Raw genomic sequence first — 12,204 nt, 5'->3', positions numbered from 1 at the left:
AGGCTTCCTGCTGAGCGGGGAGCCTGATGTGGGGCTCAACCCAGTACCCTGGGATCATGACCTGAGCCAAACACTGAGCCACCCACGCACCCCAATGAGGCAACTTCTATGGGAAGAGAAAGCCTTTACCTTGAAGATTCCAGCAAAAATCCTGGGGTTGCCTCTGACTGGTCTGATTTGGGTCAGGTGCTCATTTTGAGCCAATCACTGAGGGCAGAGAGAGGCAGTGTTCTGATTGGCTAGATATGGATCACATTCCCACTCCCGCCTCAGCTGAGGGATGGGGTGAGTCATTAGGAATCAGTCCATCTGTATTAGTTATCAATTGCTGGGTAACAAATCATCCAAATATTTATGGCTTAAAACAACAACCAATTATCATTTCTCACTGTTTCTGAAGTTCAAGAATCAATTACACCTTAAAAAAAAAAAAGAAGTCAGAACAACTGAGCTGAATGGTTCTGGCTTAAGGTCTGCCATGACGCTGCAGACCAGATGTCATTTGGGGCTGCAGTGTCTACTTCCAAAGTGGCCCATTCAGACTGGCTTTGGTTGTTGGCAGGTGATTTTACTTTCTCTTCACATGGGCCTCTCTGTAGGCTTGCTTGAGTGACCTCACAACATGGTAGTTGCTTTTCCTAAAGGGAGCAATCCAGGAAACCAAGGCAGAAACCGCAATCCTTTTTATGACCTGGGCTTCCGCCATATTCTCTTGGACACAAAGAACAGCTCTGACTCTGACTTGGTGTGGGAAGAGACTATACAAAGCATGCATACCAGGAGGTGAGGCTCGACAGGGAATATCTGACCCCTGCAGCATCCCTCCCTCCTTCCTTCCCTGTTTGTTTCACTTTTCCTGTGCGTAGCCTTCGTTGTCAGGCAGACTCTCCTCAAGCAGTGACAAAGATGGCCAACAACATCTCTGGACTTGCATTCCTGGTGACACCAGTGGGAAGAAAGGGTCTCTTTCCCAAAAGTTCTGGCAAAAGTCCCAAGGCAGAGTCTGATTGGCCAAGCATGTATATGCTTATCCCTGAACTAATGGCTGTGATCTGGAGTTACCATGCTGTCTGACTGGCCAGCCCTAGAACTGAGGGTAGAGCTGGAAACCCTAGAACTGAGGATGAAGGCAGATTGGTTCCCAAAGGAAAATTCAGGTGTCACTCCTAAACCACAGTAAATGGTTTTTGAGCAGGAGAAACAATAATACCACCCTATCTCCCTTCCTTGAGCTCCAACTGCACTTCTTAGTAGTAGCTCTTGGTTTGGCATTTTTCTCATGGGATTATTTAATTTCTTGGCTCCCTTTCTGTGGTAGGTAGAATTCTAAGATGGTCCCGAGGATCCATGGTGAATACATACCTTCTCCTCGTTATTCAACCCAACACAAATCTAGATGTTGTGTAGAAGAATGCTGCAAATGTAATTAGGGTACCAAATAAACTGACCTTAAAATGAGATTATCCTTGGTGGGCCTGGCCCAATCAGGTGAGCCCTTAAATGGAATGGGGTTCTAACTGGCAAGGGAGATTCAAAGTGTGAGAGAGAATCAACATGGTGGAGGTTATCTGTTGCTAACTTGAAAGATGGAAGAGGACACATGGCAAAAATACAAGAAGCTTCTAGGACCTGAGGCTGGCTCCTGGCTTACAGTCAGCAAAGAAACTGGAATTTCAGTCCTACAAATGCAAGGAACTGAATTCTGCCAACCATCTGAATGACCTTGGAAGTGGATTTTACCCCACACCTCCCAGAGAACTCGGCCTTGATCAGGTTCGTGATTCCCTGAGCAGAAAGCCCAGGCACACAGTGCCAGACTTTCGACCTACAGATTTGTGAACAAATGGGTATTGGTTTTTGTTTTGTTTTTTGTTTTGTTTAGATTTTATTTATTTATTTGACAGAGATCACAAGTAGGCAGAGAAGCAGGCAGAGAGAGGGGGGTGGAAACAGGCTCCCTGCTAGCTGAGAGCCTGTTGTGGGGCTCCATCCCAGGACCCTGAGATCATGACCTGAGCCTAAAGCAGAGGCTTAACCCACTGAGCAATCCAGGCGCCCTACATGGGTATTGTTTTAAGCTGCAAAGTTTGTTGTTAATTTTTGGCAGCAATAGAATATGAATTTACTTGCCATGGACTCTAAGATCACTGAAATAGGAAACCTCTCCTCGATCTCTTTAACTTCCCCTCAGGAGGACCTGAAACATAAAGTTCCTCTTCCTGCTTCCCACTATCTGTGAAATAGATGGGGAGACCAGCTCCTCATCGTTCTATCCACACACTGCAAATCCCAGCTCTTCCGTCCTTGGGAGCCTAGTGAGAAAGCTGCTCTGCTTGGCTTTCCACAAACAGCCTGTGCCCTGCAAGGCCCAGGAGGGCGGCTTGGCCGATCTCCACGTCCCAGGACTCAGGAACCTTTGACCAATTCTGCTGACCTGGACTCCTGGGCAAGCAGCTGGACTAACAGACAGACACCATGAGGGCTCTGCTGTTTCTGGGGTCCCTGCTGGGAAGCCTGGAGTCAGCGCTTTTGGTGAGGGCTTTGGGAACCAGGAGGATTGTGCTGGGATAGCCCTGGGGGTTCCTATCATAGCCTTGGCCTCTGCTCATGTCCTTTTGGTCCAGGTGACTGGCAGGCCTGTTTGGAAAGGTGAGAATAACCCATAAGGCCCAGATGGAAGAAAGAGAGAGAGACAGCCAGAGCTGGTGGATATGAAGACATGGACTTCATTTCTGGGGGAAGGGACCTTGAGGAGACAAGGGGGAGAGGAAGGGTCCAGGTCTTTTGAGGAAATTTCTGCATTTCTGAGACGTGAGAGGAAGCTGAGAACTGGCATGGGATCAGAGGCAGGCTATGACTTTCTGGGAAAATTCTCTGCCCTCTTCTCTCCCTTATAGATTCCACCTTGGAAAACCCCCAAGGAGCATAAGCACAGAAAGGATGAGCACACAGTGGGTAAGTACCCTGGTTGCACTTCCTAAGAGACTCTTGGGTGGGAATGAGCATGTTGGGGAACAGTTTTGGGCCCTTGGAGCAAGGGGAGGGATCCCGGCACTCTTCACTTTGTCTCCACTTTGGCTGGCATTCAAACCAGTGTGTCTACTGTGCACCAGGGCTCGTGCCCATGGGCACTGGGGACCCCCAGTGAACTGTGCGCTCCTTGAGGGCAGGCCTTGAGCTGTGTCTGAGTGCCCAGTCCAGTGCCTTCCCATCGTCTTTCATTTCCCTAGCCTCTCCTCTTCCTCCCCTTCCCTCTGTACATTTCACGGGCATCAGTCATGCCACACAGAGGCTGGGGGGCTTGATGAACAAGGAAGGATCAGAGCAGGGCTCCGGAACCTAAATGCCTCTTAACCCTGGCTTCATCTCTTATGTGCTGGGTGACTCTGGGCAAGTGACTTGACCTCTTCAAGCTTCAGTTTCCTCAGCCATAAAGGCTGGTAATAGTAAAACCTCTTAGGGTTGTGGACGAGAAACGAGTCGTTAATCCCTGTGAAGCACTTGGCCCACAGATTGCGGCCTGGTTAATGATTAAACTCTATTAGCTTTTACTTACCAAGCTCTCTCTTTTTTTTTTTTTTAATATTTTATTTATTTATTTGACAGAGATCACAAGTAGGCAGAGAGGCAGGCAGAGAAAGAGGAGGAAGCAGGTTCCCTGATGAGCAGAGAGCCCGATGTGGGACTTGATCCCAGAACCCTAGGATCATGACCTGAGCAGAAGGCAGAGGCTTTAACCCACTGAGCCACCCAGGCGCCCCTTACCAAGCTCTCTTTTAAAGGGGGATGTCTGCATCTCTCCCCTTCAAGCCAGGCCACGACTCTCCATTGCCTTCATTCTTCCTGGCTCTCAATATTTGCCTAGAATTGTGAAATCCCGTGGACCCTGCCCTGGTAACCCTTGTGTAGTGAGGCCAGGCCCAGCTCCTCAGTGTGGCACTAGGGCCCCCCACACCCAACACTGCCTGCCTCTGCCTCCTTTCCTCATCCTTTTGCAACCCGCTGAACTGCTTCCTTCTCTCTTGCCTGAGCCAACCTAGGTGCCCTGCCCTTGCCTAACCACCTACCTGAGGTCCTCCTCCTCTCTGTCCATCCCATTGGCATCTTAAAGGTCCATCTAAAACTTTCTCCTTTACTCCTATTCCTGGTTTGGCCCTCAGCAGGTGCCACTGTGCCTTTAGAAACAAAATAGCAGCTGATGCTTATTCAACACATACTATGGGCCAGACCTTATGCTAAGTGCTCAATAGATATTATCTCATGTAAGCTTCACAACCCTTCTCTGAAGTAGATCTTCAAGTCCTGTCATTCCTGGTTGTCATGTTAGGTAAAGTCACCAAGACCACTGAATTACCAAATACTGAATGGCTGTTCCTAAAGGAAACATAAGATGAGGTTCCTGTGAGCTCCAGTCACGGCATTTTCATCAATTGTCGATAGAAAATCTCGTTTTATGTGTGCTTCTCTTTCAAGACGCTTTCCTTAATCTATTGTTACATCATTGATACAGAAGCCGTGGCCAGCAGCACTGTAACTCATGCCTGGACAAAGCTTATCTCACCCAGAAACACTCTCCGTAGGACCTATCACGACCTGCTTGCACTTAGGAAATTCAACACTATATTTGCGGGCCATTTTCAACAGTAAAAGCATCTACCAGAAGTACAAGATTTCAGAAATGTGGCTCTAAGTAGGCCATAAAAGGACACTTCTTTGGTTTTTTGTTTTGTTTTGTTTTTAAGATTTTATTCATTTATTTGACACAGAGAGAGAAAGAGCGAGAGAGGGAACATAAGCAGGCAGAGTGGGAGAGGGAGAAGCAGGCTCCCCACTGAGCAGGGAGCCTAGAGTGAAGCAGGGTTCAATCCCAGGACCCTGGGATCAGGACTTGAGCCAAAGGCAGACGCTTAATGACTGAGCCACCCAGGAGTCCCAAAGGACACTTTTTTTTTTTTTTTAAGATTGTATTTATTTACTTGACAGGCAGAGATCATAAGTAGGCAGGGAAGCAGGCAGAGAGAGAGAGAGAGGAGGAAGCAGGCTCCCTGCTGAGCAGAGAGCCCCATGCGATGCAGGGCTCAATCGAAGGACTCTGAGGCAGAGGCAGACAAAGGCAGAGGCTTTAACCCACTGAGCCACCCAGGCACTCCTAAAGGACACTTCTTTACAGGAGAAGAGCTGAAACAGTAGGCAGAGCGTTACCTTGTTTCCCCTCAGCTAGGAATGTGTTTCAGCCACCTCACATTTTTCACTGTTCTGTGCATGTCTATGAATGACCAGAAAAGCATCTTGAGAATTGGTTTTGGGAATACATATAAATTTGTGCAAGAAGGCAGGTTTGCAAATATGGCAAATAGAGAGGTTTGAGGGTACAGTTTTAGAAAATAATAATAGCAATATTTTCATTGTAAAAACTTTAGAAATTACAGAAATGCAAAGGAAGAAAAAATTCCTCTGTAATCCACTATCTTCTTAAAAAACCACTCCTACAAACTTTGGAGCATGTCCTTCCAGATTTCTTTTTAATGCATATGTAAATATATTTGTACAAAAATAGGTTCACATTTGACATGCTGTTTTTAACTTGGTCTTCATTTAAAATTATGTTTTCTGTACTAGGATATCTGCATTATTAAAAGTTATTTTTATTATAAAATATGCATTACATAAAATTTACCATCACAATCGTTTTTAAGTATACAGTTCAGTGGTATTAAGCACATTCTATTGGCCTGCAAACATCACCACCCTCCATTTCCAGAAAATTTTTTCATCTTGCAAAACTGAAGCTCTTCAACCGTATGGTTGACCCTTGAACCACAAGCTTAGCAGAGCTGATGCCCTCCCTCCTGTGCAGTAGAAAATACATGTAGAACTTTTGACTCCCCCAAACTTAACTACTAATAGCCTACTGTAGCCTACCGACAGGAAGCCTTACTGATAATGTAAACAGTCAATTAACACATAGTTTGTATATTAAATGTATTAAAAAATATATATTTGCAATAAAGTAAGCTAGAGAAAAGAAAATATTAAGAAAATCATAAGGAGAACACATCTGTAGTACTGTATTTATTGCAAAAAGTCCACTTATAAGCAGACCTGTGTGGTTCAAACTTGGGTTTTTCAAGGGTCAACTATATTATTATCGTTGCCACTTTACACAGGAGGAAACTAAGGCTCAGAGCAGTCAAGCGACTTCTGCAGTCGACTAGTATTTATTAAGTGCCTACTGGGTGGCAAGCACTCTTCTAGACCTGGGGCTGCAGACTTACCCAAGGTTACACAGCGAGTAGGTGGTGAAATTGGAGTCCACTCCAGCTGTCTGACTGCAGAGCTGAAGCTCTTGTGCACAATGCAGTCTTGAAGGCACAGAGATCTTCTCAAGGGTCCTGTTTTCCAACCAGACCTGGAGGGGTGGCACCTGGGCAGTGTGGGGAAGGGGGAACATCATCAGGGCTTGTGTTATCTCTGCAGTTCTCACGGTCACTGGGGAACCCTGCTACTTCCCCTTCCAGTACAACCGGCAGCTGTACCATAAATGTATCCACAGGGGCCGGCCCGGCCCCCGGCCCTGGTAAGACTACCCAGAAAGGGTGGGAGCCGGGGCCTGTGGAAGATGGAGCCTGCCCATCCTTCTGCCCCCGGAAGCCTGCTTGGAGAGAGGGGCTCTGACAGGGGAAGGCAGAGGAGGGAAGCTTCATCTCTTTCTACAGGTGTGCTACCACCCCCAACTTCGAGCAGGACCAGCAATGGGGATACTGCCTGGAGCCCAAGAAAGTGCAAGGTGCTACACACAGCCTTTGGGGTGGCCCGGGGCCCTCTCCTCCCCACTAGTTACTCTCCTGGGTGTCATTAGCACCTATACACCTGGTATTTTGGTCCCATCCAGACCCGTCCCTCCCTCTGGAGGGGAAGGTTCTAGGAGAAGGTAGCCCCATTTTGCAGGTAGGTAAACTAAAGCATGGAAAGTGTTGGGAGTGCCAAGGTCACAAGACAAGCAGGTTTGGGTAGGGACTTGGCCCCCCAGACCCCAGCTGTCTGACTCAGGCTCTCCACTCTTCCTTTCACTGTGTCCATCTCTCAGACCACTGCAGCAAACACAGCCCCTGCCAGAAGGGAGGGACCTGTGTGAACATGCCCCATGGCCCACACTGTATCTGTCCAGAACACTTCACTGGGAAGCACTGCGAGAGAGGTAAGGAGATGGTGAAGTCAGGGGAGAGGATCCTGGGGAAATAGGGCAGTCCTGGGCCTACTGGTTTCTGGATCCCCAGGGACTGGGCAAGATCCCAGCCTCTCCTGAGACCACTGCTCCCGCTCCTCTGTCCCCAGAGAAGTGTTTTGAGCCTCAGCTTCTTCAATTCTTCCACGAGAAAGAAATATGGCATAGGCTCGAGCCAGCAGGTGTGGCCAAGTGCCAGTGCAAGGGTCCTGAGGCCCACTGCAAGCTGCTGGCCACCCAGGGTGAGTGGATGGGTCGAGAACTGGCCTGGGAGGAAAGCTGAAGGTCGGGAGGAGCAGCTGTTAGGAAATGGGGTGGCATGTCCAAGGAAAGGGAAATTCTCTGTGGGGTCTTTGGGCCCAGAGGTGGCTCAGTGCCCTCCATCTGCCAGTCTGCCGCACCAACCCGTGCCTCAACGGGGGCAGCTGCTTAGAAGCGGAGGGCCACCTCTTGTGCCGTTGCCCCGCTGGCTACGCTGGACGCATGTGCGACGTGGGTGAGTCGTGGGTGAGTCGGGATCTTGGGGGACGCAGAAGCTCCGCCCCCAGGTAGGAAGGGCTCCGGGAGCGGGAGTCGGGTGAGTGGGGGAAAGGGGCTGAGAGGGTGGTGGGAAGCCATACCGCCTCCCGACTGCAAGGAGCCTCCTCTCTCCCCAGACACTGAGGCGCACTGCTACGAAGGCCGCGGGCAGGACTACCGCGGTAGAGCCGCGACTGCGCTCTCGGGTGCCCGGTGTCGACCGTGGGCCTCCGAGGCCACCTATCAGAAAGTGACTGCAGAGCAAGAGCTTAACTGGGGATTGGGCAACCATGCCTTCTGCCGGTGCTCTGGATGGGGCGGGTAGGGCGTCCCCCTCTGCCCCAGGGCCCTCTGCGGCTCCTCGCGCTTTAACAGCGCCCCCTACCGCGGTTGTAGGAACCCGGACAATGACACCCGCCCGTGGTGCTTCGTGTGGAGTGGCGACCGGCTGAGCTGGGAATATTGCCGCCTGGCACGGTGCCGGGCCCCAAACCTGGCGGCTCCTCAGAACCTGTCTCCAAGCCGGGTCCCCTCTGGGCACCCGGACCTTCCCTTGCCCTCGCTTTTGGCACTGCAGAAGCCTCAGTCCCCGACCCCAGGTAGTTGGGAAGGGGCGGGAAATCGGAGGGTGCACGGTGAGCTACCTTCCAGCCGTTGGTGGGTCTCCCAGCACTCAGCCTGAGCTGCTCCCACAGCCTCGGGCGCCACGCCGGAGCAGCCCATTTCTGTGCCCAGTTCGGGCTGCGGACAGCGGCTCCGGAAACGGCTGTCCTCTCTGAGCCGCGTCGTCGGGGGCCTAGTGGCCCTGCCTGGGGCTCACCCCTACATCGCCGCGCTGTACTGGCGCCACAATTTCTGCGCGGGAAGCCTCATCGCCTCCTGCTGGGTGCTGACGGCAGCTCACTGCCTGCAGAACCGGCAAGTCCCCGCCCGGACCCTCAGCTCCTGGCTCCTACGTGCCCGGCTATCGCGCGCCCCCCGCCCCAACCCTTGCCCTACCTCCCCGCACTCTTCCCCAGCCCCCCAGAAGGAAGCTGAAACCCAGCAAAGGGCTCAGGAGCAGAAGGTCAATGGCCTGCCCTGAGAACGCTCCCCACCCCCCCGCACCCCCTCCGCCTGCAGGCCGGCGCCTGAGGAGCTGACGGTGGTGCTCGGCCAGGACCGCCATAACCAGAGCTGTGAGCAGTGCCAGACGCTGGCCGTGCGCGCGTACAGCCTGCACGAGGCCTTCTCGCCCATCACCTACCAGCACGACCTGGGTGCGTGGGGGCGCCCCGGCGGCGACCAGGGGAAAAGTGTGGGGGAGGGCTCTGAGTCCTGGCGTCGGGGTCTCACCCTCCTCCCCGCTTGGGTTAGCGCTGCTGCGCCTGCAGGAGACAGCGGACGGCCACTGCGCGCTCCCGTCGCCTTTCGTTCAGCCGGTGTGCCTGCCGAGCGGCGCTGCCAGCCCAGCCGAGCCCGAGGCCGCGCTCTGCGAGGTGGCCGGCTGGGGCCACCAGTTCGAGGGTAGGCAGAACGTCTGGGGTTGGTAGGGACACCTCTGGCCACTGGGGTAGGCGAGAGAAACCAGCAGGGACAGGTGGGCTGACCTGGTGGGTTGGGAGGACTCGTAGGGCCCCTGTCTCTGCAGTCATTCCCCTCCTGCCAGGGCCTGGGCTTCACTGCTTGGTGGGGGCGTCTCCTAAGGGGTACAGAGAGAATCACACTTTCTCTTGGTTCTTTCTGGGCACTGCGATGCAAGAGCTACCCAGAATGCGGCCTCGCTGGGGCAGTCGGTTCGCTAGTTGGCGAGCATTGTTCTGAGACATTGGGGGGGGGGGGGGGAGGGGGGTGGTGTTCCAAAGCAATCCTGCTCCGCCCCGTGCATTCAAATCCCGAGTCCTCTCTGGTCTCAGTTTTCTTGTCTATAAAATGGTGTTAAGAGCAACTCTCTTTTTCACGAGCTTGCTGCTATAGAGGCCAATTAGTGGGCGGCAAGCAGAGTCGCACTGGGTGTGAGGAACGCGCTCTTGGTTCGCAGGGGCGGGGGAATATTCCAGTTTCCTGCAGGAAGCGCAGGTGCCGCTCATCTCTTCGGAGCGCTGCTCCGCCCCTGAAGTGCACGGATCCTCTTTTACCCCCGGCATGCTCTGCGCTGGCTTCCTCGAGGGCGGCACGGACGCCTGCCAGGTGAGTCCCTGAGCGGGCTTGGGCTTGGCGCCCTCCTCCACCTGGTCAAGTGCAGACCCCAGACCAAGGGTGCTGAGGCGCGTGTCCCCAACCCAGGGTGATTCTGGGGGCCCGCTAGTGTGTGAAGACGATGCCACAGAGAGCCAGCTCATCCTGCGAGGTATCATCAGCTGGGGTTCGGGTTGTGGTGACCGCTACAAGCCAGGTGTGTACACCGACGTGGCCAGCTACCTGACCTGGATCCAGGAGCACATCAACTCCTGAGACTCGTCCAGGGACTCGTCGTTCCCTCCTGAGCAATTCTGGAACGGAAGGGTGGCTGGCCCATGATTATGGATGGCAGGGATTGTGTTCCATTCCTCTTAGCCCCAGGCCTGGAGTAGGCACTCAATAAAGTACTTTTGAAAATGCTTGAGAGGCACAGCTCTGCAGGGGCCCCGATGGGAGACGCCAAGACAGTAAACCCGTGCAGTTCTCCACACCCCTCAGGGAACAGGATCTATTGAGATCTTAAACAAGATATTAGAGATTCATGTCCAGTGGATTTTTACTAAGTGGTACTGTGTACCAAGCCCTGAGCAAGCTGACTCCATATTATTTACTCTTTGTTTGAAACTAATATTAACATTGGAAGTTTCTAGAACAAAGGTTCTCAACCTCTACTGTACACCAGAATCATCTGGGGAGCTTTTTGAACCTATGCCTGAGATCTACCTCGGATCAATTAAATCAGTATCTCTCTATCTCTCTGGATGATTCCATATGCAGTGGAAGAGGAGAACCAGGGCCAGAAAGGCTTAACATTAAAATACGGGTGTGGGGGCACCTGGGTGGCTCAGTGGGTTAAGCCTCTGCCTTCGGCTCAGGTCATGATCCCAGGGTCCTGGGATCGAGCCCCACATCGGGCTCTCTGCTCTACAGGGAGCCTGCTTCCTCCTCTCTCTCTGCCTGTCTCTCTGCCTACTTGTGATCACTGTCAGATAAATAAAGAAAAAATCTTAAAAAAAAAAAAAAAAAACCACGGGTGTGGACTCAGAGCTGGCAATGTGGAAGATACCCCTTTCCCCCACCAACTTGCACTAGGGCAGTGGGGCTCAAAGTGTGCCTGGACCACCAGTCGCAGCATCAATGGGGAACTTGTTAGAAACGCATTTTTCTCTGGCTGCCTCCCATACTACTGAATCAGAAACTCTTGAGTTGGGACCCAGCAATCTGTTTAACAGATTTCCAGGAGAGTCTGATTTTCCTTAACGTTAAACCAAACTGGGGATTCTGGGGTTTGAATGGTTACCAGGCTGCGAGGTCTAGCTGTCCAGACTTGCTCTTTTTGTTCTTAAACCCATGTGTACTTTGTGCGTGGTGAGCCAATTAAGTTAGCTTTTCAAGGGTTATATGGAGGACGCGATTTCCTCTTTTAGGCTAACTTTCCAACCTCACCACGCCTTCCCCTCGCTCCACGTATACATTCTCCAGTGCATGCAGCCTCTCTGTGACATGGCCATGCCTCAGTGTCACAACCCCCCACCCCCCAACGAGCGTCACAGTGCCTGGGGTTCCAGGCACCGGGAACAGCCGGATAGCCCGGGAAAGTGCGGCCAGACGCGGGGTGGGGGGCGCACTCTGAGCCGGAATGGGAGACTGGAAGGGCTATATCAGTGCGGTGTTGCGTGACCAGCGCATTGACGACGTGGCCATCGTGGGTCACTCAGACAATCGCTGCGTGTGGGCATCGCGCCCCGGAGGCCTTCTGGCTGCCATATCGCCGCAGGAGGTGGGTGTGCTCACAGGGCATGACCGGCGCACCTTCCTGTTGTCGGGCCTCAGCGTGGCGGGCCGCCGCTGCTGCGTCATCCGCGACCACTTGCTGTCTGAGGGCGATGGAGTTCTGGACGCGCGCACCAAGGGGCTGGATGGGCGCGCGGTCTGCGTCGGCCACACCCCGCGCGTGCTCCTCGTGCTCATGGGCAGGCGCGGCGTGCACGGGGGCATCCTCAATAAGACGGTGCATGAACTGATCAAGGGTCTGCGCAAGCAGGGCACCTAGCGGGACAGCTAGGCAGCGGGGCGGCACGGGCAAAATAAATGCTGGACGTGGCTAGCTCATCCTGTATTTGTGCACAGGGCAGTTGCAGATGAGACCAGTTTCCCTGGAAGATTCTTGCAGGCAGGGTTACGTGATGGGCTGGGATTCTGAGTCCAGAGGCTTCCCAGCCTCCCGTACTCTAGACCCGGCCCTCGTACCCATGAGTGCCCCGTAGAAACCTCTGGCCTGATTTCCCAGAGTCCTTTCC

The 12,204-nt window shown here is 52.8% G+C and overlaps 2 protein-coding genes across 2 annotated transcripts; both read left to right on the top strand.

Annotated features, from left to right (window-relative positions):
• The first annotated feature begins 2,424 nt into the window (after positions 1–2,424).
• On the top strand, positions 2,425–10,323 carry F12 (coagulation factor XII). The gene is made up of 14 exons (XM_059417466.1): positions 2,425–2,532; positions 2,898–2,955; positions 6,478–6,577; positions 6,717–6,787; positions 7,088–7,198; positions 7,336–7,467; positions 7,617–7,721; positions 7,882–8,047; positions 8,141–8,343; positions 8,440–8,662; positions 8,867–9,003; positions 9,101–9,250; positions 9,765–9,913; positions 10,010–10,323. The coding sequence occupies exons 1-14, from the start codon at positions 2,476–2,478 to the stop codon at positions 10,175–10,177; spliced, it is 1,830 nt and encodes a 609-aa protein (XP_059273449.1). The 5' UTR covers positions 2,425–2,475; the 3' UTR covers positions 10,178–10,323.
• A 1,220-nt stretch (positions 10,324–11,543) lies between these two features.
• PFN3 (profilin 3) lies at positions 11,544–11,957 on the top strand. Its single transcript, XM_059416570.1, has one exon. The coding sequence runs from the start codon at positions 11,544–11,546 to the stop codon at positions 11,955–11,957; it is 414 nt and encodes a 137-aa protein (XP_059272553.1).
• Positions 11,958–12,204: the final 247 nt, after the last annotated feature.

This window comes from Mustela nigripes, chromosome 12, assembly GCF_022355385.1.
Source record: "Mustela nigripes isolate SB6536 chromosome 12, MUSNIG.SB6536, whole genome shotgun sequence".
In the NCBI taxonomy this organism is placed as follows: domain Eukaryota; kingdom Metazoa; phylum Chordata; class Mammalia; order Carnivora; family Mustelidae; genus Mustela; species Mustela nigripes.
Note: the sequence above shows the minus strand (reverse complement) of the source record. Positions and strands in the feature narration are given on the sequence as shown.

Excerpts from the sequence above, each read along its gene's own strand:
- PFN3 (XM_059416570.1), top strand. The coding sequence starts at position 11,544 with ATGGGAGACTGGAAGGGCTATATCAGTGCGGTGTTGCGTGACCAGCGC.
- F12 (XM_059417466.1), top strand. The coding sequence starts at position 2,476 with ATGAGGGCTCTGCTGTTTCTGGGGTCCCTGCTGGGAAGCCTGGAGTCA. Across the intron at positions 8,663-8,866 it reads GCTCACTGCCTGCAGAACCG|GCCGGCGCCTGAGGAGCTGA; the intron begins GCAAGTCCCCGC and ends CTCCGCCTGCAG. Across the intron at positions 9,914-10,009 it reads GCGGCACGGACGCCTGCCAG|GGTGATTCTGGGGGCCCGCT; the intron begins GTGAGTCCCTGA and ends TCCCCAACCCAG.